Source organism: Panicum virgatum, chromosome 6N (genome assembly GCF_016808335.1).
Source record: "Panicum virgatum strain AP13 chromosome 6N, P.virgatum_v5, whole genome shotgun sequence".
Classification (NCBI taxonomy): Eukaryota; Viridiplantae; Streptophyta; class Magnoliopsida; order Poales; family Poaceae; genus Panicum; species Panicum virgatum.
The window spans coordinates 2,420,756-2,447,967 of NC_053150.1; the positions used below are offsets into that span (position 1 = coordinate 2,420,756).

The window sequence follows — 27,212 nt, forward strand, 5'->3', positions numbered from 1 at the left end:
TGAAGGGGACTTCTACCATTCTGTGGGCTGCAGGATCAGGGGAACTAATGTCTAGGCCAGTAATCATGGTAACATCTAGCAGAGTAGGGGCCATGGGTCCATGACCAAAGAGGAAGCAGTTCAGAGCATCGGACCAGAAATAGCCGATGGTTTTCAGAAGGTTTTCATCTTTATCAAGGGGGGATAATGATAGACTGAGTGCATCAGCTATGTTCAGTTCTTGCCACAAGGGCATATAGGTTTTTGCTACTCTGCTATACCATGTAATCCAGCTCTCGAGTGGATTAGGCCAGGCTCTTAAGCAGTCGGCCCAGGAATTTAAATTAATGTCTTGACTTACGAATGGGATTCTATTCGCTTCACAGGAGATTAGATCTGTGGGATTTTCATAAGCTCGTGGGCCAAGACAAAGGGATTTGAGATTGGAAGGATGCGGCAAAAGGATGTCTGACACCTGGAGTTTAGAAATTTAGAAATTTATATATGGTGTCATGTTTCGGAGTTTAATTCATTCGGAGGATTAATGAACTGAAGAAAGTTGAAAGGACAGGCTGAATATTACCTTCAGACCGAGGATTGCCGTATCAACGATTGGAGATCTCGCTGTTTGAGCTTCAGAGTCCGCCATGGTTCAGATCTGCCAACTTAGGGTTTGGTTGTTCTGCGGGCTCTGGTTCAAGTTTTGGATTCTGTGAGTTTTCGCTTGAATTTATGGAGCGGGATTTTCGAGTTATGCTCGGATTTGGAATATCTATTTCGTCGGCTCTTGGTTATTGGTAAAGCCCGATGCGGTGCCATCGGCTTTTGGAGGGTTGTCCGAGCAAGCAATTAAGTAATAAGGAACTTTATTCATTAAAGATAAAGTTTTTTACAAGAGGAAGAGCCGATTTGACAAAGGAGCGAATCCTTCGGCTCAATCTACGCTACAGTACTACTCCTACAGTATTACCTACATCTACCACCTGGAGGTACCTAGGTGCCTACGGCGCTTGGGACTTCGCGCCGGCACATCTCCGCCGTCGCTGTCGTCGCCGTCGTTGTCGCTGTCGTTGCCCTTGTCAGCGCTGCTGCCATCGCTGGTTTCGTCGTCGCTGCTCCATCCGCCGCCGCCGTTGCTTTCCTCCTTGCTCTCTTCCTCGGAAGAGCCGAGGAATCGGAAGGCGTTTCCGGCCATCGGGTCGTCTTCGTCAGAGGAGGAGTCGATTTCCTCTTCCGAGGAGGAATCAACTCCGTCCCAGGAGAAGTGGTCGTTGCTGCTCCCCTCCAGCTCTTCCTATAACAGGAGCTGGAGGTCCTCGCCGTTGGTCTTGGGTTCGTCGTCTTCAGAGACGACCCCGAAATTGAACTCCTCTACGTCCCAATGCAAAGGAGCGAGCACCTCATGCGCTGCCATCGGGTCGTATTCCGGCGCCGGCTCTCAGCTCTCAGAGATGGGGTCGAGGGAGAAGACGGAGGAACTCGATGAAGAGGGGGAGAGAGGGAAACCGATGGAATTGGAGCTAGAGGAGGAGATCGCCATGGCTACAGGAGGTTTGGGTGCTCTGTGTTGTTTGGCTAGGGAGGAAGAAGAGTTTGTGGTGAAAGGAGTCGATTCAGGGTGAGATTAAATAGAAAAATGGAAGATGGATCGACACTTTCACATTCTGCGAGGAGTCGGCTGCAGAGACGTTGCGTCTTCCGTGGTGGTTGCAGTGCGTTTTAATGAGCATCAACAGAAGATGAAGCGACGGAATTGTTTTAGAATTATTATTGCCAAAACCAGGGGGCATGTGTTTTCGCCATAAATTAACAGGGTTAATTAATGGGCCGCGAGTGAGTTGGGCTCGGGGACTCCACCGGCCGCGCCGTTGAGGCTGAAGTTCCTGCTGCGTCGCAGCGGCGGGTAAGTTCTGCAATCATGATCCTTCTCTGTCTTGATTTTTGTTACCTGGAGTCGTTCTTAGCGCCCTTGTTGTTGGTGTAGGAGGGCGACGCTCAGTGGCGCCAAGAGGAAGGCGGAGGAGTCATCCAATGAGGGCGGTTCCAGTGATGCCGCGAAGCTTGCGTCACCACGGGCAAGCCCGGTAAAGAGCCGTGCCCGCCGCGAGGAGGAGAAAAAGGAGGAGGAGGTGGCTAGCAACAGGGTCTCCCCCCTCCCCGTGACGTGGAGATGCAGGATCCGCCCCGCGATGAAGGGGCGATGGGCGTTGAGGTCGGGGCCTTGGAGGTCCCGGCCATCGAGGTGGTCCAGACCGCGGAGGTCTCGGCCATCGAGGCGGACGGGACCCGAGCCGAGCCCACCGAGGCCGCCGAGGGGGTCAGGTCCCCACCGGCGAAGGAGGAGGCCGAGGAGGGCGAATCGCTTGGCAGCCACATGGTCGTGTGTGCCAAGCTGACCCATGAATGGGTCGAGGTAAGTCTCCTGCCTTCCTCCATTTGTGAAGCCGACTTGTTCTTGGAGGCGTTGTCTTGTAATGCATAGTTGTTCGTCAGGCTCTTGTGGAGCTGTCTGAGCAGGCCGCCCAGGAGCTGGCCGAAGGGAGCGCCACCATCAGTCGAGTGGCGAGGCTCGAGGCCAGGGTGGCCAAGATGGAGGCAAGGAGCTGCCAACTAGAGGCCGACAAGGTCAAGACCGAGGATGCTCTGCGCAAGGAGAAGCGCGGTATGTAGTCGGAGTCATGTCTGCCGAGTTCTTTGCGCGCTGTTTTGTCTCTGACTTGCTTTTGTTTAGAGCTAGAGGCCTACATCAAGGCCAACGAGGAGCTGCAGAAGTTCCGAGAGGTGGCCGAGGCGCGGGTGGCCGCCACCAAGGAGAAGCTTCGCCTGGAACGGGAGGCTCGGTGAGGTATGACCCGGAGATCATACGCTGTGTTCTTTCTGTCATGTTCTTTAGCTTGGGCTGACCCAGCCGAGTGCTTTTTGCAGAAGCGGAGGAGCAAGTGGCGCAGGGCCGGGCGACGCTGGATCGCCTGAGCAGGCCGCTGGAGGCGCTGCTTGGGGCTTTCAAGCCCGAGGGCGTGGCGGCTGCCGAGAGCCTGGTTGAGAGGCTAGAGGCGTCACGCGGCCGGTTGGAGGCCTGTGTCAAGGAAGCTACCAAGGATGCAGTGCAGCATACCCTGGGTCTTGTGAAGACCCACCTCCCGGAAGCGGATCTGGACCCGGTGGGAGACGACGTCCCCGAGGACTGCTCGGACGCCGAGTGGGAGGCCAACCATGCCGCCGTCCTGGAGATCGCCGAGCGTTTTCCGAGCTGTAGGCTGCCGGTCTCCAGGAATTTGTTTCATTTGTTTTGCTGCAAGGAAAGTTGGTCAGAATGGACCAGCGAAGAACAATATTTATGTAAATAATGTTTTTAATTTAATGTTAATGTTGTGCCCACGGTTCGAGTTCTTTTCTGAATTTGCCGAGTATGTGGAAAGGGATCTCTGAGCCCTTTGATTAGCGCTTGAGAGCAGATCATCAATGTGCGCGTTTGGTCAGGGTAACTGTTATCGCCATAAATTAACAGGGTTAATTAATGGGCCGCGAGTGAGTTGGGCTTAATGCAGAAATTAAAGGAGGCTTACGAATCGGCTCCTGCGTGGGCGTTCGGGCCATTTGGGCCATGTACCTTTAGGATTAGTTCAGTTAGAGATAGAGTCCAATATGGACACGTTAGTTTCGATTGTTTTCCAAGTCTCCGGACTATAAATATATACCCTATGACATTCGTAAAAGAGAGAACATCATCACGTTTTGCAACAACACCTTGGCGCACCGCCGCCCCTAATTCTAGGGTTTTCATCCAAGTAAGCGCCATGCTGCCCTGATCGCTTATTGCGATCAGGGCAGCATTGTTCTTGCCTCTACCTTGGTATTACTCGTACTGAAGCGTTTTTATGGCGAGTAGTGCTAGTTATCCTGATATTCGTAGCATGACCTTTAGTAGATCTATTATGCTCTTGTTGTTTATCATCTACGAATATCATGTTATTTTTGCGTGATCATGTATTAATCTTACGCTAATTGTCGTTGCATGGAATTAGTTGCGCAGAGATAACACCCTGCTCCTTTTGTATCTAGTTGATCTAATCTGTTATGGTTTGTTCTTATACTTAAGAATTGGCTTAATATCTGCTAGGTTAGGCCTTGCAAACGGGTTGGACGATCCGGCGACGTATTAGATGCTTTGCCTTGATCTTAACAGGGAATTGATCCGGGAATCGGCTTTCGCTTATTCTTAGGCCTCTATTCTGGTTAAGGTTGAGTCATTTATTACGCTCGTTAGGCCCAACTACGTGTAGGATGTTCCGACCTAGCAGTGAAGCTTTTACCGTCGTAGATTGAATCAGCTAGATTTAATTGAAGCAGTTTTTGCAGTTATTTGCTCTATTCATCAATATCCAGATATATACAGATCTGATCTGACACCGGGACTCGATCGGCTCTTTATAAGCCGATGCAAGAGTCGTCCCGGGGAGCCGACCACGGCTCGGACTAATGTTTACAAGTGTTTGTGTATGCAGGCAAATCGTCGCAAGCATGTGCGCACCTTCCTAACCAGGTATAGGTCAGGTGGCACGCCCTGCATCTCCGGAAGCGTCGTCGTGTGCCAGGATCTGGGCCGTTGACCGAGGGACCGGTGCCAGCCAGCGCCCCGGCAGCCTCCCGGCTCTTCGTGTTGCCTGTCGCTACTCGCCGGTGGGTTTTGACCGACAACACATTCTGGCACGCCCGGTGGGACCCATCAGCAACAACGTCCACCGCCTGGATGACTGGACCTCAGGACCAAGCGCCGGTTCCGCCGGTCACCAAACCTGTCACGTATGAAGAGCTGACTCCAGAACACCAGTGGAAGTATGATGAGGTCAAAGCTCAGTTTGAAGCTGATCTCATCGGCTCTTTCGAGAAGACCCGCAGCCACGGCATCAGGTGGAAGGGGTTCTCACCCGAAGGCACTCTTGACAACGTTGACCTGTCCGTACCATCAGAGGAGCGCACCAGGGCCCTGAACCAGGAGATGAACTACATGGTGGCTCACTCGCTTCATCGGCACTCAGAAAGCCTAGTGAACGAGCTCGAGCGCGTGGCGCATCACGTCGTCCAGGAGGTGATCAAGAACCAGTACTCCCCATCGGGACCAGTCCTGGGGAGTCACAGGGGAGAAGCCCTGCTTCACTCCAGGCCGCCAGTATCATACTCGCTCACAACCCCAGGACCGCAAAGTTCGCCGATATACGTCATCTACAAGATCGGCGGTGACCCCGGGGAGCGCCAGTTCCTGAGCGAGCCGCCTAAGGAGATCCCGCACGGCTACACGTGCGTGTACATACCTGACAACATCAAACCAACACGCGCGGGACAGCTGGCGATTACGGGAGCTTCAGGAACAGATACGGAGAAACAAGCATGGCTAGCAAAGTACGCTACCGGGCCGAGTGCTGAGCCCTCGGCCCCAGGAGTTCTTAGTGTGGAGCAGGTTAGCGCAATACTAAGGGACCAGTTCGGCATTCTGCCCAAGAGAAAGGCGATCGGTTATTCCAAGCCATATCCAAGTGACTACGACTTGATCCCGTTGCCACCCAAGTATCGGCTCCCGGAGTTCACCAAGTTCAGCGGGTCAAAAGGGGCCAGCTTCATCGAGCATGTGAGCCGATACCTAATGCGGCTCAGGATGATCTCAGTATCGGATCCTCTAAGGGTCCGGTTCTTCTGCCAGTCTCTCACGGGCTCAGCCTTTGGATGGTACACGTCACTGCCCCCAGATTCGATCCGTACATGGAGGCAGCTGGAAGATCAGTTCCACACCCAGTATCACTCAGAGACCGCTGAAGCCGGGATTGCCGATCTCGCCCAAGTCAAGCAGAAGCGAGGGGAAAATGTGTCAGAGTACGTACAGCGCTTCAGAGAGGTTAAGAATCGATGCTACTCATCGCGCATCACAGAAAAAGAGGCAGTCGATTTGGTAGTTATGGGGCTCGCTAAGCCGATCAAGGATCTGGCTTTTCAGTTGGAGTTCACCTCTCTGGCGCACATGGTGCAGAAGCTCACGGCGTATGAGAACTATCACCTTGAGCTGTACCAGGAAAAATTCAAGCGCCCTGTCAACATGGCCCAAGCAGATGATTCTGATGATTCTGGGGGGAACAAGAAGTGGCCGTGGCAGAGTGGACCCGGGGGGCAAACCCCGTCCCGTGCAAGAGGGTCAAACAGAAGGGGCTTGTGAAGGGCTTTGACTTTGACGTGACCAAGGCAGAGCAGATATTCCATCTACTGCTCAAAGAAAAATAGTTGAAGCTCCCAGAGAACCACAAGCGGCCAACGGCGCAAGAGCTGCAGGGGAGGCCGTACTGCAAGTGGCACCACTCGTTCACCCATGCCACGAGTGATTGCAAGGAGCTGCGTCGGCAGATCCAATTGGCTATTGAGCAAGGCCGATTAATTCTAGCCCAACACACGATTAAGGTTGACAGTGAACCGTTCCCACAGGCTAACATGGTGGAGCTGTCAGATCTTATACCCGGGGGGCCAGAATTTTGCATTCCAGATTAACATGGCGGGACCCGTACGCCGCCGTGACGAGCAGAGGGAAAAGGCCGATTCTGGCAAACGGCCCCAGGATAAAGACGAGTCGGAGCAGCAACATATCACTAAGGAACAAGTGTGTCACATCCGCAATCAACTCCTAGCTTCCAATCGGCTTCTTGAAAAATACGAGTATCAATACAAGCTGCGTCACCGGTATGAATCGGAAGAGGAGGAGTACGAGCATCGCACGGGGAGAACGCTGGGGAGGTGTCAAGCTATACGCGACCACTGGCATTGCCCGTTCTTCAGGTACTGTTGGAATTCAGGCATGAGCCGATTGCCTACTATCGATGATTGCCTGGAGTGCAGGCCTCGGGCACGCCAGTCAGGCGAGACGTCGGTGTTTCGGCGCCTGGGGCCCAAAGTGCGGAGTCCCCAGACTACTTTGGGTAGTTCTTGGAGCCACTTTGCGCCATACTTTTTGATCGGGTCAAAAATTCTGGCTTTGAGCCCCTGGAGGATCAAGCCGTTGGCCCTTTCAACTTGGCCATTGCACTTGGGGTGTGCCACGGAGGGATAATAAATGTCGATGCAGCTTTCTTGGTAGTAGTCCCAAAACTCAGAGCCCGTGAATGAAGTACCTAGATCTGTGATGATCCGATTAGGCACCCCGAATCGGTGTGATATCTCCTCAATGAACTCGGCTGCCTTGGCTGCTGTAGTGGCTGTCACTGGTTTGACTTCGATCCATTTTGTGAACTTGTCAATCGCCACAAATATGTGACTGTATCCACCGACGGCAGTCTTTAGGTGTCCCACCGAGTCGAGTCCCCAACAAGCGAAGGGCTAGGAAGGCGGTATGGTCCATAAGGCCTGAGCCGGGACGTGCTGTTGCTTGGAGAAGAACTGGCACCTAGGACATCGCCTGACGATGTTTCGGGCATCGGCCAGGGCCGTGGGCTAGTAGAAGCCTGATCGGAAGGCTTTTCCCATGAGGATAGAGGCGAACCGCGTGGTTGCCGCAGATACCCGAGTGGATATCGCTAAGGAGTTGAACTCCTTCATCCTGTGCAACGCATTTGCACAGGGTTCCTGAGGAAGCCGAGTGCCTGAACAGCTCGGTTCCTATGACGACGTAGTTGCTTGACCGACGAGCAAGCTTCTCGTGCTCCTTTCCTTTTGGGTAGCTTTTGTTGTTTTTGATGAAGTCGATGATTGGAGAGCGCCAGTCGGTGTCGAGGGTTAGGACCTCCTGCCCTATGGCCGGGACCAAGTCGTGCTTTGTGGGAGGTTCCTCTTCCATCTTGACCGTAGGGCTATTGAGTGCTTGAACAAACACGCCGAGTGGTACAATGGACCACTTGGATCCGAGCTTGGACAGTGCGTCGGCCGCCACGTTGTCGTCCTTGGGGATGTGGTGGAACTCCAAGCCGTAAAACTTGGTTTCTAGCTTCCTGATCTCCTTGCAGTAGGCATCCATCTTTTCCTTGGTGCATTCCCAGTCCTTGTTGACTTGTTGTATGACGACTTTGGAGTCGCCATATGCCAACAGACGCTTGATGTCGAGTGTGACGGCGATCCAAAGACCGTGAATAAGAGCTTCATACTCGGCAGCATTGTTGGTAGCCTTGAAAAGTAGCTAGAGGACGTACTTGAGTTGTTCACCTTTCGGCGAGATGAAGAGGACTACAGCGCCGACTCCATCTCGGTTGAGGGCGCCGTCGAAGTACATGATCCAGTGCTCGGATCTGGTGTCGGGTGGAGGATCTTGGATCTCGGTCCACTCGGCAACGAAGGCGGCCAGCGCCTGAGACTTGATGGTGGAGTGCGGTGTAAATTCGATCGAGAATGCACCAAGTTCTACTGACCATTTGACGACTCGGCCGTTGGGGTCCTTGTTGTGCAGGATGTCGCCGAGTGGGTATGATGAGGCCACCTTGATCTTGTGAGCTTGGAAGTAATGCCGGAGCTTCCTTGACATGATGAGGATGGCATACAGCAGCTTCTGCACTTGTGGGTATCGTGCCTTCGATTCACCGAGTACTTCGCTGATGAAGTAGACGGGTCGCTACACTTTGTAGGTGTGATCTGGCTCGTCGCGCTCGACGACCAGGACGGTACTCACCACACTGGTGGTGGCGGCAATATATAGGAGGGGGACATCCCCGTCTTCTGGTGCTGCTAGGACAGGTGGCGAGGTGAGGAAATCCTTGAGCTCCTGGAATGCTTTGGAAGCATCGTCGTTCCACTCAAACATGTCGGACTTCCAGAGAAGTTTGAAGAAGGGTAGGCCTCTGTCGCCGATTCAGCTTATGAACCTACTCAAGGCAGCCATGCACCCTGTGAGCTTCATCAGTTCCTTTTTGCTCCTGGAAGGCTTCATGAACTTGATGGCGTTGACCTTGGTGGGGTTGGTTTCGATGCCCCGGCTACTGACTATGAAGCCGAGTAGTTTTCCGGACGGGACACCGAACACACACTTGGTCGGGTTGAGCTTCCATTTGAATTTCCTGAGATTTTCAAATGTCTCGGAGAGGTCTGTAATGAACTGGTCATTACATTTTGTCTTGACGACGACGTCATCGACATAGGCCTCGGCATTGCTCCCGATCTGCCCCTGGAGGCATCTCTGAATGGCCTTCTGGTAGGTCGCGCCGGCATTCTTGAGGCCGAACGTCATGGTGTTGTAGCAGTAGGCCCCGAAGGGGGTGATGAAGGACGTCTTCTCTTGATCCGACTCCTTGAGGGCTATCTGGTGGTACCCTGAGTAACAGTCAAGAAAAGAAAGAAAAATGCACCCGGCCGTCGAGTCGACGACCTGGTCGATGTGTGGTAGAGGAAAGGGGTCCTTAGGGCAGTGTTTGTTGAGGTCGGTATAGTCAACCCACATTCTCCATTCACCAATTTTCTTTTTTACAAGGACTGGGTTTGCCAGCCAATCTGGGTGTGCGACTTCTCTGATGAAACCAGCGGCTAGGAGCCGGGTTACTTCTACCCTAATAGCCTCCTTTCAATCCTGCGCGAAGCGGCAGAGCCGTTGCTTGACGGGCTTCGCCTTCTTGTCCAGGTCTAAGGAGTGCTCAGCCTCCTCCCTTGGGACTCCGGGCATGTCAGATGGCTTCCATGCGAAGATGTCCCAATTCTCCCGAAGGAAGGAGGTGAGCGCGCCTTCCTACGCCGAGTCGAGGCTGGCCCCGATCACGGCGGTCTTGTGCGGTTCATCGTCCCGGAGGACGATGGTCTTAGTTGCCACGGCTGGCACGAGTTGCGACTCAGAAGTTGACTCCTTGGCGGGAATGTGCTGCTTATCCGCCGGGAGGTTCTTTGCTGCCTGAGCAACAAGAACCGAGTTCCTGGATCGTTCCAGGGTGTCGGAGAGCTCGATGTTCTTGGCCTCACACGCGTACGAGGTCTGCAAATCTCCGTAGACCAAGAGGACCCCCTTTGGAGCTGGCATCTTCAGGAGAAGATACGTGTGGTTAGGGATCGCCATGAACTTGGCGAGGGAGGGTCTTCCCAGGATGGCGTGGTAGGAGGTCTCGAACTCGGCGACCTCGAAGTTGACATACTCGGTACGGTAGTTGTCGCGGGTGCCGAAGGTGACCGGCAGGGTGGCCCGGCCGACCGGAGTCGACCCGGCTCCGAGGATGATGCCGTAGAAGGCCTGGTTGGATGGGACTAGGGATGCCATGTTGTAGCCCATGCTCTACAACATGCTGGCGAAGATGATGTCGAGGGCACTGCCACCGTCGACGAGTACTTTGGCCAGGCGGACCTGGCTCACCACCGGGCTGACCACAAGAGGGTAGGCACCCGGCCTGGGCAGGTGGACCCAGTGGTCGCGGCGGTCGAAGGTGATCGGCATCTCCGACCACCGGAGGGGTTCAACCAGGTGTTTCAATACCAGGTTGGTTTCGCGGTCATCCAGCTTGAGCTTGCGCCAGCATGACGGCTTGCTAGGGCCGCAGTATATGAAGTTGACGGCCCTGTCTTCTTCCTGGAAATTCCCTGGGAAAACTTCCCTCTGGTCATCGTCGTCTCGCCTGTGACAAACCAGGTTTTAGGGGTTAAAAATATAATTTTTGTGTTTGTTTAAAAATTTAAACCATGTTTTTTCCCTAGCAAGGGTATTTTTGTTATTTTGGAAAAGTACAAAGTCTTTTTATTTTATAAAATAGTTTTGCAAAAGGCAAAAATTTCAAAAATTATGAGGGATTAAAATACATATTTTGTTTTTCACTTTTTACCCTCATAAAAAGAAATTTGTATGCTTAGGGCTACCCTTGCAAATTTAAAACATAAGTTGTATTCTTTAGCAAATAAAACTTTTGACGGATTTTAAAATATTTCAAAATCCTTTGATCTAGTGAAAATTTGCACAACATGAAAGTTGTAGGTCTTGAAAAAATGAGCCCTAAAACAGCGGGAAATTTTAGGTTTATAGAAAACCCCCTAGCTTTTTCACCTTTTACAATTAGGTCCACCCACTGTATCCCTTTCTTCTTCCTCGGTCTGCTGAAACAGGGGCACCGCCGATTTAACCCATCGTCGCCGGTCTTCCTCGCCCCCAGATTGATCGCGCCACCTCCACTCGTCGCTAGGACTCTTGCCACCGCTTCTTTTCCCCTTCTGCTGGCACACCGCATGCGGGCCACGCCCCCGCGCCGTGCAACCGCGCCGGCCGCCCCCTGGACAGCCACTTGCACCGCCGGTTTTCGCTCACAAAATCCCAGCGAGCTCACCCTTTTTCTCTCGTGCTCGTCCCTTTCTCTCCGGGCTATAAATAGCCCGGCCATCCCTTTCCTGTCCAACTACCACCGCCGCCTCTTTCCTCTACTCCGACGAGAACCGCCGTCGGGGACCCGTTGCTCAAGCTCATCCCAGCCACCACAACCCCCTTCCTCACCCACCACTGAAGCTTCTAAACCCTGTTGCCCAGAGCCATTCCCGCTGACGAGCCCTAAGAGCGCCGTCGCACACCATTATCACCGTCGAGACCCAACCTCGTCGTGGAGCTTCTAGCTCCGGCCTCTCCCCGCTCAAATTGAGCACTCCATTAGTTTCACCTCGTCTCAGTGATGCTTCAGCGGAAGAGCCTTTCTCTCCCTGCCTCGCCGGAGCGCCGCCTCCGCTAGCGCAACTCACCGCCAACCGCCGCTCCTCTGTCCTGATTCCGGCCAAGGGCCTAGTTGCAAGGAGTCAATTTATTCCAGGGACCTTTTTGTAAAGAAAACATGTTCCTTTTATTCTTTTCTTGTGAACTTTGAAAAATCCTAGAAAATAGTAGAAAAATCAGAAAAATATGAAATAAATTTTATCGTGTTCCTCTTGGTTAGCTCTATGACTTAGACTACTAAAGTTTGTATGACACTTTTTATTGGATGCTCTAGTTTAATTATTAGAAAATGGATGTTTTATTTTTATCTCTTGAACCATAGCTGTGCTGGACTTCATTTTTGAACCATGTAACCTATGTGCTATGCATGTTCTTGTGTAAAAGTGGTAACCCTAATACCTGATTTTTGTTTATTATTTCATGTACTTTGTTTAAATCTAATTTATGCACTTATCTTTTTATTAAAGCATGATTTGTTAATTTTCTTAGGGTCATCTTTTTACCATGGTCTCTACTGATCACAAATAATCTATGATAATTTTTGGAAGAATTTTTGCACTGTCTAGATTAAGGTTTTAATTTTAACCATGTGGTATTAGTTATAATTCATGATTTATGTGCTGCATGATTGATTTTGAGTCTAGAAGGGTAGAGTTGTTTTATTTAGTTCTGTTTAGCATAAATCTTTAGGATTAAGACATGTTCCTAGTTTAGGGTTTGCTAATTTGGGTAGCCAGAGTACTTAACATAGATAATCAAGGTTGTTTGAGTGATTGAATGCAGAGCCATGCCATGTTTGTATTAAGGTCTAAATTGTTTGATTTCTTTTAAATTCAAACTCTAGATTTGAAGGAAACTACTCTATGTTGCTTAAAGTAACTAGTCATATTATTTATGAAATTTGTTATCTTTGCTTTTACTCCATAAATGACTGCCCAGTAAGTAGAAAATGAAGTAATTGCTTTCTTGGTGTGAGCTATTTTGAAAACCAACTATTTAGTGAAGAAAAGCTATACTCAAGCACTTCACTAATTTCAACTATTGCATTGCATATAGAAATGATATCTCTAGTCGACGGAACGTTCGAATTCATCCAGGAACCAGATGGGATATTTCCGAAGCCCAAGCTATTGTTGTGGAATTAATTGAAGTCTTGAACTTCGATTCGGAAGAGCTAAAGCTTACTGACTTTATAGATGTCACTAAAGGCAAGCCCCGGTGCATAATCCTATTATTTTATGCAACTTATTACTATTTATTGTGCATTTAAGTTATTGGAGTTGGATGAAAATCTTAGATGCATAATTCTAGGGACCTATTGATTGAACACTAGAAACAAAGTCCGACTAGATGCTATGCTAATAGCACCGGTAAAAGTCGGGTGATTTCCTGTCACTCGCAAGCTTATAGGTGTTGATTGTTTACATTTCTGCAATCACTATAAGGACCATGGACGGATTTGGTCATCATCTTCATCGGAAATCCGTCCGTGTTAATAAATTTGCTAAGGCCGCAGCGTGGTAGCGGTGATTAAGCGTTTGAAAGTACTAGCCACATGCCGTAAATATGGCACGCAGCAAGCCTAGTAACTGATCGGCCCGGCAAGTGGACATACCTCCCACTCTCTTAGAGATAGGGTTTTATATTAAATTATGTTGCAACACCACGACTACATAGATGTGGGATTCTCTGTAGTCGGGGAGAGTGGCACTGATCCATGAACCGGAATGAAAAGCCAAAGGTTGCTTGGAAGTGACTCGACAGTGCTTCAATTGTGTGAGCTAGGTTTTACCTTGCAAGGATTGAAATTCGATTCAAAATCGTCCGCCTCTCACGAAGATTGAGACTGCTTAATCCCTTTGCTGCATAGAGTAAGAAGTTGAACAATGATGATTTCAATATGGTTGAATGCAAATAATTTTACCATGCTTGTATAGATAGGTGCTTACCTAGAATAATTAATGAACATAGAATCTGAAAGCTAAAAATTGAAATTAGGGACCTACTCTTAGTAGCTTTTTAGCAAAAGTAAACCCTAGAGCTTTTACTAGCCTTTGCATGTCTAGTTAAAGGGATATTTTATACCCTTTTTCGGATAAGCCTTGCTGAGTATTAGTATACTCAGTCTTGCTTGTGACTTGTTTTCAGGTTACTTGGTGAAATTAACGCCATGTACGGGCTTCATCATGATGTCATATATCGTCGCTAATTGTCAATTTTTATTTTGAATTTCTAAGGTACCCTATTTAAATCCTCAAACTTAGTTATAATAATTTTTTACTATTAAAGTTGTATGGTAAATATTATGATTAATGTAATCTCTGGACTCACCTTCGCGTGAGGTATGTTGTTTCGATCCGAAATCAAGTGGTTTTATCGGAATTTTACCCGACAGACTGTCAAATTTCTCTGTATTAAGTGCGTATTAACTATTTTAGTTGTATTAGTGATGGTTAACGCATTTGGTCCGAATTAATTTTGGCGGTTCTGCCACAGCGCCTGGGCGAGTTGCGCCTCCGTGGGCATGCCCGGGTGGTTCTGGAACCTCCCGGCCTGTCGCAGTCCTCGCGGCGGGGTTTCTTGGGGTCGTCGTCCCTGATGACACCATTGGAGAGTGCTCGGCACTCCCGGGCGGTGTGCTTTGCATCATTGTGCCAAGGACACTTGCCATCCAGGAGTCGATCTAGGTCCACTTGGTTGAGGGTGGAGCGGAACTGGGACCTTTTGGCGATGGCGACGGTGTTCTCGGGGCCACGCTTGCGGTCCCGGTTCTTGGACGACTCGGCGCGGTCATGCTTCTTCCCGTGGCGAGGTGGGCGGTCGTCGCGGCGGCGTTCCGAGCGGTTGTCCCGCTAAGGGGGACGCTCGGAGTAGTCGTTCTTGTGCCGGCGGCGGCCTGCTCGGCTTCTTCCATGTCGGCGTGCTTGTTGACGACCGTCAACATGTCGCCCACGGTCTTGGGGTAGGTCTCGAACATCTTCCTCCATAGTTCCATGTTGTGGAGGCCTTCGTTGAAGTAGTGGATGACATCCCTGTCATCGGCTTCCGTAATGGTATTACGGTTAGCAAAATACCTCTTGTAGTCGCGGAGGGACTCGTCCGGTTGTTGCACGACGCTGGCCAGATCCCATCTGGTTTTGGGACCCGGGCAAGATGGCTGATAGTACTGGACGAAGGCGTTGCAAAGATCCTGCCAGCTGCTGATGGAGCCGGCGGGGAGCGCTTCGAGCCAGTTGAGAGCTTGGGGACCAATCATGACCGGGAAGTAGGCGGCCATGATGTCGTTGTCGCCGCGTGCAGCTCGAACGGTGATGGAGTAGGTGCGCAGCCACGTCTTGGCGTCCAACTCGCCGTCGTACTTCTCGATCCTGGTAGGCTTGAAGGTGGCGGGCCACTGAATGGCCCGAAGCCGACTAGAGAAGGCGGAGAAGCCGTCGAGGTCGTTGCCGGGGTCGTTGTCACGGCGGGGTCGTTGTGGGCGTCTGCCACTGTGACACCTCTGGTGTCTGTGCATTTAAACACAGAACACTTTACCTAAATAAAACTTAAAGGAAGTGTTTGGGAATTTAATTCAAAAAGGGAAAGGTCAAATAAAAGTCAAACTACACAAAAGGAATTGAAATGAGAAAGAAAAAGGGGTGAAAACCTACTCAAAATCCAATTCAAAAATGTGCACAAAAATAAGTTTGGCTCATAAATGGTACCTTAAATGACATGTGCTCATTTGAACTTTCAGCCAAAACCATCCAAAAACTGAATGAAACTCAAAGTCCTTTTGTGCAAATTGGGAGATTTAAAATAGTTCAAAATGTGGGTTTCAAATGAAAATTTACATAAAACAAAAGTTGTAGATCTTGAAAAGTTATGCAAGTTTGGTATTCAACACTTTTTCATTTGAGCCCCGGAAATTAGAGAAAATTTTAGTTTACCGAGAGGTCCCTGAACTTTTAGAAATTGCAAATGACTCCCTACCTTCATCTCCCCTCCCCTGCCCCCTGCCGCGGTGCACCACCCGCCGCTGGAGTACGGTGGACGCCGTCCACGTCCATCTAGATCCCAGTGGACCTCAAACTCGCCGCCTGGCACGCTAGCTGGCCTCTCCCTCACTTGCCACGCGCCCCCGGCCTGCTGGCGAGGCGCCACGCCGCCCGCCATGCACAGCGCCGCCCCCTCTGGCCGCCACCTCGCCGCCGAACGCATCTCGGCCCAGACCGACCTCCCCCAGGCGCCATTGGCTTCACCTTGACGCCCTCTTGCCTATAAATAGGACCAAAACCCCCGCCGTCGCGCGACCCCCCTCATTTCCCCTTTCCCTCCGCCACCCGCCATTGCCGGCGAGCTCGAGCTCGCGCGAGCAGGCCAACCCCACCCACATTGCCTCACCCGACCGCACCAGTAGCCTCACCCAACTCTAGTGAAGCTCACACGCGTGCTGAATCCCACCAGAACCCACCCAAACGTCGTTGCCCTTCCGCGCCGCCGCCGGCCGGCTCGAGGCTCGCCGCGGACCGGCCAAATCCAGGGGAGTCCGAGCACGACAGCTTCCCCAGCAGCTTCCTCACGCTCTCGCGGTGCTCGTGCGCGCGACGCTCGACTACCCCGAGCTCTCCTTCACCTGCACCGCCGACGACACAAGCACCACCGCCGCCGTCATCGCCGGCGAGCACGTTTCCAGTCACCATCCACCCGAACATCGACCTGGGTAGGTAGCTCTCGAACTCCTCTACCCAAGGTGCCTCCCTATTGCAGCCCCAGTAAGCCATGCCTAGCAGAACACCACCGGCAAGATGCAACGGCGGAGAAGGCCGGCGAAGGACCCGGTTGTAATTTTTCTTTTTCGGATATGGGTTTGGTTGCAAGTTTTTTAGAGTTTGGCAGTGAACTTCAAAAATGCATAACAAATCACAAAAAAATCATAAAAATGCAAACTCAGTTGATCTGGAATCCTGGTAACAAAATATACAAGTTTTGTAACAACCAAATATGCAGAAACTCTATCTATTTTAATCTATGAAACAAGAATAAGAAAACCAACTAAGGGATGTTCTAGAAGTTCTGCTCACTGAATGACCCTAGTTTTTGGATATGTTGACAATGGTAGAATGTTAGGCTTTTGGTAAAAAGATGAGACCCAGATAAAACAGTTAACTTGTTAGAACAATCAAGATTCTCAAATCTGTTAATGTATTTCATGATTTAATGCTGAAAAATATGGACCTGATCTTGCTCTGGAAGTTTTCCTACATGCATGTGTAACTAAATCCTTGCTAATCCATAAATTTCAGGACTGTTAGAGATAGTTTGCTATATACCATGTTTAATGCTTGATAAAACAACTTAAATCATCATATATAGTTAATGTGCCTAGAAAAATCTAGATTAATTTCTGGAGTCTTATTTTGATTTTTTAATCCTGCCTGCAAAGTTTTAGCTATAGTTCATGAGTTTTTCTTCAGATAAAAATCATGCTTAATATATCATGGCTAGGTTTACTATTTTTGTTCAGAGCAAAATATACTATATTTGATCATGATTTTTGGATATATTCTTGGTGACAGCACATAAACGCTATGATAAAAATTTCACATGCAATACTGATCATATTGAACTTCGAATTATTATGCTAGCTCATGTATAGTTAAATGCATAATTAATTTATATATTAAATATAATGCTTGATAATTTTTATGAAACATGTTCAGTTCATATATAGGCTCTGGTAAAATTTTGAGAACCATATCCCTTGTATAACTCTCTGTAAAATTAATCTGGTTCAGTAGCTTGCTGTTTTTGTTAATTTTATAACCTCTGATTCTTAAGGAAATAAAACCTGCAAATTTTACAGTACTGAGTATATGATATATAGATGCTTTTGTAAAACATTTAGCACCATAATCCATGTCTTTTATTCTGTGCAAATTTATGAAATATTTAGAGTAATCTATTTGCATGAATTATTATGATTAAATGCTCTATTGTTAGATACTGAAATTTATACAATAGATGCTAAAGTATCTGAGCTATTCTACATTAAAATTTCATCACTAGCTTATGAGTAGAATTGCTGTTATGAAATGGTGAAAACATGCTATGTTTTAATGCTAAAAATGAAAACCAAACCACACTCCTTCATGAAGAAACATAGTAATAACTACTACTCCATAAATGACTACGAAGTAAATAAGTTCACAAAAATCATCTCTAAGTTATTTTATTGGACTACAACTTTATCGTGAAGAAAAGAAATCATTATTCATGTGTAACTCATAATCTTACATTGCATACAGAAACGGTTAATCTTGCTGACGGTGAATACGAACTGTTGCCCGCGGACTCTCGTATTGATTAGGAGGTTAATTTGAACTGCACTAACTTAGCTCAAGGCCTGGGCCAAGCCCCAGAGGTTCTTCTGCCTGACAGTGCCTAAGAAGGCAAGCCCCGGTGCATAATCCCATTATTTTTAGAGTTATTATTCATCTAACTATTCATAATGTGTTGTAATAATTTTATTTCTACATATAAGTTTTCTCGGCGTTGATCGATAACCTTGGATGCATTATCCCTAGGTACCTATGTTTGATATCCAGATCTTTTTATCAACTAGTTGCCCTGCTAACTAGAAATGGTAGAAGTCGAGTGGTTTCCTGCCTCTCGCGAGCATATAGGATTTGACTGACTTTAAATTCCTGCTGAAATATAAGGACAACGGGCGGTGTTGTGTAGTTGTGATACCCCGCTGGTGTAGTCAAAATTTGCTAAGGTCGCGGTGTGTGGCTCATTTCGTTAAGCGTTTGAAAGTACTAGCCACATACCGAGAAATATGATAATCGGTAAGCTTAAGTACCTGATTGGACCAGTGAGTGGAACGATCTCGCACCCCCTTGGTAGTAGTAGGTTTATTTTTGTCCAGACGTACGGGTGCAGAGTGGTCGGACTCTATAGTCGGGGGGGTGTGCCGGATCCACAGGCTGGAAAGAAAGGGGAAAAGTAGCGTGGGTGGGAGCAAAGTCGATCCCCATGCGTGTGGTCTAGGTTCCCCTGGCCAGGTTGAAATTCGATTCAGAATCGTCCGCCTCTCACGGCATGTGATTGCTTAATGTTTTCGGTCACACAGAGTAACAAGTGGAACAAATGTTGATAATACTACTATATGATTAAATGGTTGCTCTACAACGTTTGAGTAGAGATAGTTGCAAACTTAGAATGGTTAATCCAACTAGAAAGTGGCTAAAATAAAATCTGAAAATAAGGATCAACTCTTCAGAGCAAGCCCCTTGATGCCAAATTTGTGGGCAGGCTTCACAATTAGGGCCTGCATACCCGCATCTCCGGCTTTATTTACATCAGAACTACTCAGTGAAAAAGTAGTCCCAGTCCCCTTTGATGGGTCCACTATGGTGAAAGGGATGGATTGTCCCACCACAGTATCATCCCCAGATGCTGATGTCCGTGGCATTTTAGCCGCCGGACTTGAAAAAGCAAAAACACAAATCAAAACTTGCAAGCCGACAACGAAAAGTATTCGATTGCAAAACAACTACCTACTTATCTATCGCTAGCAGTTTGGGAGGAGCTGCAACGCTTCCTTGCCACCGACTGAGTACCCCTTGGATGCCCAGCTTGGGTATCAGTACTTGGAGTAGGGCTGAGCTCCCTGTCACTCCTCTCCCCGGCCGCCGCCTCATCTACACAACCAAGGCTAGACGACAGTACTATTTATATGAAATCTCATATGAGTATACTAAGACTTGGTTAATAGATCGAAAAGTATAATAAAAGGCGAATAAATGCCTGGCGGTGAAGGACTACTCTTAAAGCGCTCCACGTTCTCCTATAGAAAGCAAATCCTATCAGATTCACACTAAGGTAAAGTACTCGATCACTACGTATCGACTACTCTTATTAAGTACCTGCTTCGGAGGACTCGCAGTAGAAAATGTATCAGGAACAACTGGGATTTTCTTTACATCCCTTAGCGGTCGTTGTACTCAACTGAACACTTCCTCGTCTGAGATCTCTTCCTCCTAGTACCTTGATGAGTCAATTGTTCCTTGTTACTGGAAACCAAGTTTTTCCCGAGCCTGTAATGGCTGGATCATTCTCTTCATCCAGTCGAAAATGACTGCCTCTCAAGTCAAATTATTTTGCCTTAGAATCTGACTCTCATCGACTGGTTTCTTATTCCACTCAAGCCATTGGATAGGAGGGCCTGAAGTAATCGTTGGTAAGCTATCCCACTGGTTCTCGACATAGAACCACTTGGGTTTCCATTCGATTACTTTACTGCTAAGACTATAAGGAATATACACTCTATCCTTCCTCTGCATAGTTGGAGACCCGCACCTCCTACTACATCTAAAACGAAGGAGTCTGGCTGCGGTTTCAAGTGGAAAAGGCATCGGAAGAGCTCAAAATGGGACTCGATGCCCAGAAAAGCTTCGCACAAATGCGCAGGAGCCCAGAGAAGAAAGACGAAAAAGGAAACCCCAATCCTTGTTCCAAATAAGGTGTGAAAGCAACAATTTCCCCCATATTTTCATACGGATGATCCTTACCCAAGGCAGGACGCCATTGGATAATAGATCTGGGAACCAAAAGACCAGCCGAAACTAAAGTTTCTAGGTCAGATTCAGAGCACTTACTCATGTTCCAGCCTTCCTCACGGGTTGGCTTTGCAGTCGCACTCTTTCCCTTGCTTGATTTCTTGGGAGCCATCCAAAAATCTACGGAGCGCTTCATACGCATACACTGGCTAAACCCTAAAGGAGCGGAGTTGGGAAGCAAGGAGAAGCAAGAACTTTAGATCTGGGGGCTTGAGGGCGAGAACAGATCTAAAGCAGTGAAAGTAAATGGAGGCCGGAGGGGTAAAACTTATTTACCGTTTCATTTTATAATGGCGGTGGTAGCACAGTAAAAACACCCAACAGGCCAACAGTCTGTTACAAATCGCGGAAAAAACGAGATTTTCTGAGACATTCCTTTTTCTAAGATTACATTCTAGAAAAAGAAAACATTCACATCACTAGTCAACTACTCGACTCTTCTTTCCTTAACTGGGATTACATTCCAAAACAAGGAAAGTACTCGACACAGTACAACTACTCGATATTACAACTCGAGTACTTTTTCCTAACTAACTTTACAGCGCCTCGGGTCTACACGCACATTTCTTGGCTTCCTGAGAAGCCTGCGAAAGTTAGATCGGCCCAAGGCCGTGACAAAGTACAAACTTGTTATTCCCATCAAGGGAATAATGATACTCGTATTCTGGAAGAAAAGTTTCAAGAGTTTGGAGGCAGATTACAGTAATCACCTCGCAAGTCCTCTTGTAGCATCTTGCGGAGAAATTTCTCCTTCTCCCTGAATACGTTGTGACAAGAATAAGTCTCCTTACCAGAGATGTCAGCTCTTGGGTACCCTCAACCTGGGAACCCCAAGAGTATGACACAACAAGACTCAACCAGTCCATAGAAAACATGCCTCATTAGAAGATGCAAGGACATGATGTCCAGAATGGATCCAATGAGAGCATGGGAGTGGCAGGATAAGGTAGCAGGGACTTTTCTTGTCACTCGCAAGTTCTCTTCTAGCATCTTTTGCTGGAAAGGACTACACAAACATCAGGAAGGCGAGAGCAAGAACACCAAGGATAAGCCATGGCTGCTACACGTTGGTGCTTCTGGCAAGAGCCTATCTCCCACCTTTTATAGCCACGAGGGACACTACTGGAGAAAAAACCCGTGACGCTACAGTGGTAGCATTCACGGGTGCATTCAAGGATGCAATAATGCAGATTCTCCATACAGTAACGTCCCACGTGAGCACACAGTAAATAGCGTACATCCCGGGTTTTATTTCCGAAGTTATTTCGGGTGCAATCAGTGTGGCGTATTCAATTGTATCATTTTACTGGGATTTTACCCGAAAAAGAGGTCTTTTCGTATACCGGATCTGATGAATCCTGCAAATATTCTGAAGAATAAAATCTGATGCCACGTCTTAAATCCTTAATTCAAAATAATAGCTTGGGGGCTACCAGCAGCATAAGGGATTTTGATCTAAGGCTCGGGGGGTGCGGGATATGTGTATCAGAGATTTATTTTTCAAATTTTCTGGAAAATAAGGAAGGAAAAAGAATGAAGGGTCCCTCAGTCTGATTCTGTGATTCAATCTAAGGCTCGGGGGCTACTCCATATGTAGCGCGAGTACTTCGCGCACCTCACAGCCTCGAGGCAGCCAGAAGTACTTGGAGGACTACTCGACGTTTCTGAAGGAAGACCCAGAAGCAACCAGAAGGATGTTCTGACTACTTTAAGTACTCAAAGACGCCCACCAAGTACTCGACGCCTGCAGGACTCGGCTACAAAGAGCTCGGGGGCTTGTCAGACCCGGGGCAGCGGGACTGCTTATAGGCATAGAATGTTCTAGAGTAAAGAATAGCTCATGGATGTACCTTACCTCTTTTGTGACTACCCGAATAGGCATAGAACTAGCTGCAGTACAAAAGAAACTACCCGATTGTGTTATAGTATGACTCCAACTGTACTCGGTTAGGACTTTCCATGTAAACCTGTCCCCCCAGATATAAAAGGGCGGGCAGGTACCCCCTCCAAACAATCATCAACACCTAAGGCAATACAAACTACCACACAGGACGTAAGGTATTACGCAACTCGCGGCCCGAACCTGTCTAAATCTTTGTGTTCTTTGCACCATCGAGTCCCAGAGTCGTCGATCCTTACCTACAAATCTTACTGCTAAGGGTATCCCTGAGCAGGCTTGGTGGTAAACATCGACACATATCTTGCTTCTTTTCATCATTGCTCACTTCACCAGGTGCATAGCGGCCTAATTCCATGAATTGGTGAGTATACTCTTACACAGATTTGTTGCCCTGACGCAGTTCATGGAAGTCATCTGCCTTGCGCTTCATGGTGGCTGCTGGCATGTGATAGCGGCGAAACTCATCCACGAACTCCTTCCAAGTGATCGTGAAGGCATCCTGGGCAGCTGTGCAATAATTCTCCCACCAAGCTAAGGCAGTTCCAGTGAGCTGGTGGGCGGCCAAGAGAACCTTATCTCGGTCCTCACAACCAAACGGCTCAACCTTCCTTTGGATGACATGCAACCAATCATCTGCGTCCAAGGGGTTAGCATAACCGCAAAAGTGGGTGGCTTGGCCCGCAGAAAGTCGTTCAACTTTTCATTCATGCCTTGTGCGCGGGGTCTTGGGCGGTTGATGGCATTGGCCAAAGCTTCTAGCAGAAGGGTCTGGTTGTTCATTACTTGCACTAGGTCCATAACTGGCGGAGGTGGTGGCTGTTGTGACCTCACTTGACTTTCTACTTCATGCTGACTAACTTCCTGATCTGGGAGAGCAGCGGCTTGTCCTCGCATCTCTGGCTGCCTTCCCGCACTTGGGGTTGCACGGGTCCGGCTTTGGGAGGTCCTGGTGGTACGCGTGGGAGGCATCTGCAGATTGAGTGGACCTTTATGAGACTTGGATTGGGATTAAGGTGATGTTTAAGTTATTATTTTGTATTTTCAAAAAGGCAGAATCCACCTCCTGCCGACACGCACACAGTCTAACAAACAACAAGTACAAACAATTTTATTCGCCACGGAAAGGGGTACAACACTTGGGCAAGGCCAAAACACGCACTACACGACCGAGTACAAAGACTCTAAAAGAAGGGGGTACAATTCTAAACTTTGGACCACACTTCATCCCTTGACGGTCATGGGCATTCAGGAAGACTCGTTGGCTTGAGTGGGTTCTTCCCCTATGGGTAGTAGGAGAGAACGCACATCCACCCTTAGTCCTGGCTGTGTCAGCGGTAGTGGATCTTCTGCGGCTTCTGAATCAGAGGTCTTAGGGGAAACTTCGGTAGGCGGTGGTGCCACTAGAGCACTAGGGCTCTTTCTTTTGCCAGACCCTTGGGCGACGGGAATCTTATCCAAAACTAGTGGATCCTCATCTTCAAGGACTTGCATCCTCCTCCGAGCACGGCCCACGAGGTGAGCTTCCTTGGCCTCGGATTCATTGCTTTGGGCGGCGGCAGCTCGTGCTTCAGCGGTGGCCAACCTTACTTAGAGTCTCCTCACCGTAATCTCTGCATCCTCAGCTCTGCGAATCTGCTGCTTCAGCTTCACACGCTGCTCATCACAATACTCATCTAGGGCGAGGGGATAGGCTTCTATGTTGAGCACTGTGGGGCTATCATCATGTTGGCCATGTTCTTTCAAACTCCTTACTCGGGCCAACCAAACCGGGCAATCCTTCTTGGCTGGCGGATAGAACCTCATTGGTGTGTGGCAGATGTGCTTCTCATAAATCTAGCACAGATGGCGCAGAGCCTTTCCGGCTGCCTTATGGTAAGTGTCTTGGTGACGAAATCCAACAACCGTCACGCTCCATTGCTGAATATCGGGGTAACGAATGCTCTTCACGACGCAGACGATTATCTCACATCGGGGGGTTCCACGGTCTATGTACTCCATAACGGTGTACTCCGGACACTCGTAGATGCCGAGGCGGTCCATGCAGGCAAACAGCAGCCTAGGGAACCCGGGGTCTTCCAAGCAGCGGCTAGTGACCCATCCTTCTGCGGCCATCTGAAAGGAACCGAGGTGTAAATCAATTTTCCAATAGAGCAAAAGGGTTGAGAAGTTTTGCAAGGCTTTTGTATTTGTCAAAAGACCTTTTCCAATCCTAATGGTCGCGTCCTACAGTCAACGACGGCTCTGATACCACATGAAGCGTCCCCACATAAGTAGAGACTAAATGTGATATAAATATCAGTCCTAGGAGGCTGATAACACATTTATTCATCAGAGAGTTCAGTCACCATACAAACCTTCGAGGTGGACACTCGAGACAGACAATAACAAGAAGTAAAAAGGCTACGGTGATGCACCAAACACGATCCAGATGGGATCTAGCTCGGGCTCAGAGTATCGCGCCAGCAGAAGCATCCTGCAAAGGGCCAACACCACAGGCAGCGTTGGGTGCGGACGCAACCTCTACTCAACATCTTCAACCACGAAGTCCGGATCTTCCTCTGAAGCGACAACATATATCCGGGTGAGTATAAAAGTACTCAACAAGTCCAACCTCCTCCACAGAGGGGGGGTATAAATCATATGCACAGGATATATCGAGAAGGCTCAGGTTTATTTGCAGTAAAGCTAGTTTTAACACATGCAAGGGTTTATTTTGAAAAAAAAAATTCTCAAAATAATTCTTTTGTAATCGAGTGGGGTTGATCCACACAGGATCCAAGTTTTAAATTGCTACCAGACTCCTCATCCGCCATAGCACACGGCACAACTGCCGGACACTTTCCAAAACAACTCACACCGACACCATCCCTCCAAAGAAATTTAGTCATGTGACCAAACCGTAACTCGCCCAATACCGTGAGCACGGCTATTCGAATAGTTTTTAACTTTGCAGAGGTGTACACTTTCCCCACAAGCGGGGTACCACAGCATGATCACCTTAGTGTCGGTGCAGATCCCATCGAAGCCATTACCCACCTAGCTAGAACTGAGTAGCCAACATGGGATCCACCAAGGGGTCATTGACCTACCAACGAGGCCCAACCAGGGTATAAGTCACACAGATCTTATCCCGTCTCCTTGATCACCCATTGCTCACCAGCTCTCCTGATGACTAACAGACTAAGCCAGTGGGACTTATGCTAAGCCATTGCCACACACAACGGTCGAGTGGTTGTACAATAAGTTGAGTTAGGTGAGATGACACATCAACTCGGTCCTTAATTGTGAGATATCTCCCAACCTGGCTCAACCACAAAGGTACGAGCCCACCATTTGGTGTCCCACACAGGAATCACCATCCATCCCATCTAAGCATATCTTTCCTTTATTTTCCAAAAATCCCATTTTCCCATTTTGTTACTCACGCATTTCTTTGTTTTGAAAACACATTGTAATCACATTTGGAGTGTAATGAGTAATAGGGTGCTAAGCATTCTAGCAGGGTTTATCATCCAAACAGAGCAAATCATATTTAGAGACAAACCTAGATCATCAAGGAATGGTTATAAAAACCAAGGGGTGGCTATCCAACCAGTTTTCAGCAGTGAAACAATATGCAGCTTTGAAAATATGCCAATAGGTTGTGTTTGTAAAACTGGGTCAAAATATGCATCAAAGGATGAGATTGGACTTGCCGTCTTCGAAACCTTCCGGGAGCTCCTCCTCGCGGTACTCGTTCTCGGGCTCCGGCTCGCGGTACTGCTCCGCGTACTCCGGCTCGCGGTACAACTCGGCAAACTCCTCGACAGGTTCTACTTCGTTCACACAGTGATCTATGGCGCACACAAACAAGCACACAATAAAGAAAAACGAAATAAAAGTTTTACCGTTGAGCTCGAATCGAGAAAAGTGAAGATAGGAAGATAGGAAGAATATTTTTGGGAGATTTTCTAATGGCACGACCAAAATTATATTAGAAATTGCGTGGTTGAATTTCGGGTCAATCGGAGGATTTTTTGCGCATGAGATGATAGGTTAAAGAGGTGATTAGGGGCTAAACTGGAGTCCAGGGGCCTATTTGTAATTATTTCGGTGGAGAAAGGACTTGATTAGGATTTTTGGAAATATCCGGGCTCCTTTGAAAAGGGGCAGGGATCTATTGGTAATTATCTTGAATGGTGGAAGGGTTGATTTGGAATAATGAAAGATGGAGGGGGTTCCTTTTAAAAGGAAATAGAGAGAGGGGGCTCTTAAACAAAAGAAGGAAAGGGCAGGGGCCTCTAGGCAATTTTGCCCTTCTTCTTCCTTGTGACCATAATAGAGGAGGGGGAGGTAGGGGCGGCGGCGCCCTAGCCGGTGTCCCTGGGGGCTCGACGGCGGCCGGGGAGAGGGGTCAGCGGGGAATCGGTTCCCCTCCTCACCACGAGCTGGGGCGGCACGAGGAGGCAGCTCCACGATGGTGGGCGGAGGTGGGCGGCGGCGGCTATGGTGGCGGCGATGCAAGGCCGGGGAGGGCGCGCTCGGGGGCGGTGGAGGTCGAGGAGGGTACAGGGGTGCTCACCGTCGAAGGAATTGGATTGAGATAGCCCGACGCGGCAGATCGAGGCAGCGCCCCTTTTTGGAGTGGAGGAGCAGAGAGCTCGATTCAGGGAGGAAGAAGGTGAGTAGCGAAGCTGGGCGGAGCGGGGTGGCTCAGCGAGCTCGGGACGATGATGGAGTGGCCTGGGGTGGCTTTTATAGGCGGGCAACGACGAGCTGTGCCAACGCTCCTCTACTTGCTATCAATGGCGGAGCTGTGGCCGGGCGGCAGCTAGCGAGCGGCGCGGAGTGGCGCGAGCAACGAGGGCGGGCAGGCCGACGAGGCAGGCTGTAGCGCGGTGGGGGCATGACGAGGGACGGCACGGCGTGGGCAAGCTCTGCGGCGGCTTAATGGCGATGGGGCCGGCATGGTGTCGCGGAGCGGCGGCGCTGAGGCGATGGCGTGCAGGCGTGGGCGGTGGCGCCTAGCGGCGGTGAAGTGACGAGCGGCGCAGAGGGAGTGATGGCGCGGCAGAGGTGGGTGGCCGGCGTGCTGTGCTCTGCTCGGCGTGCTCCTCTGCTTTGCTGC

The 27,212-nt window shown here is 49.1% G+C and overlaps 2 protein-coding genes across 2 annotated transcripts; both read right to left on the reverse strand.

Annotated features, from left to right (window-relative positions):
- Positions 1-7,399: 7,399 nt before the first annotated feature.
- On the reverse strand, positions 7,400-7,966 carry LOC120679734. Its single transcript, XM_039961389.1, has one exon. The coding sequence runs from the start codon at positions 7,964-7,966 to the stop codon at positions 7,400-7,402; it is 567 nt and encodes a 188-aa protein (XP_039817323.1).
- A 2,226-nt stretch (positions 7,967-10,192) lies between these two features.
- LOC120679735 lies at positions 10,193-16,365 on the reverse strand. Its single transcript, XM_039961390.1, has 4 exons — positions 16,028-16,365; positions 14,538-15,108; positions 14,156-14,454; positions 10,193-10,529 (listed from the first exon to the last, which is right to left on the reverse strand). Exons 1-4 carry the CDS (start codon positions 16,363-16,365, stop codon positions 10,193-10,195), a joined length of 1,545 nt encoding a protein of 514 aa, XP_039817324.1.
- Positions 16,366-27,212: the final 10,847 nt, after the last annotated feature.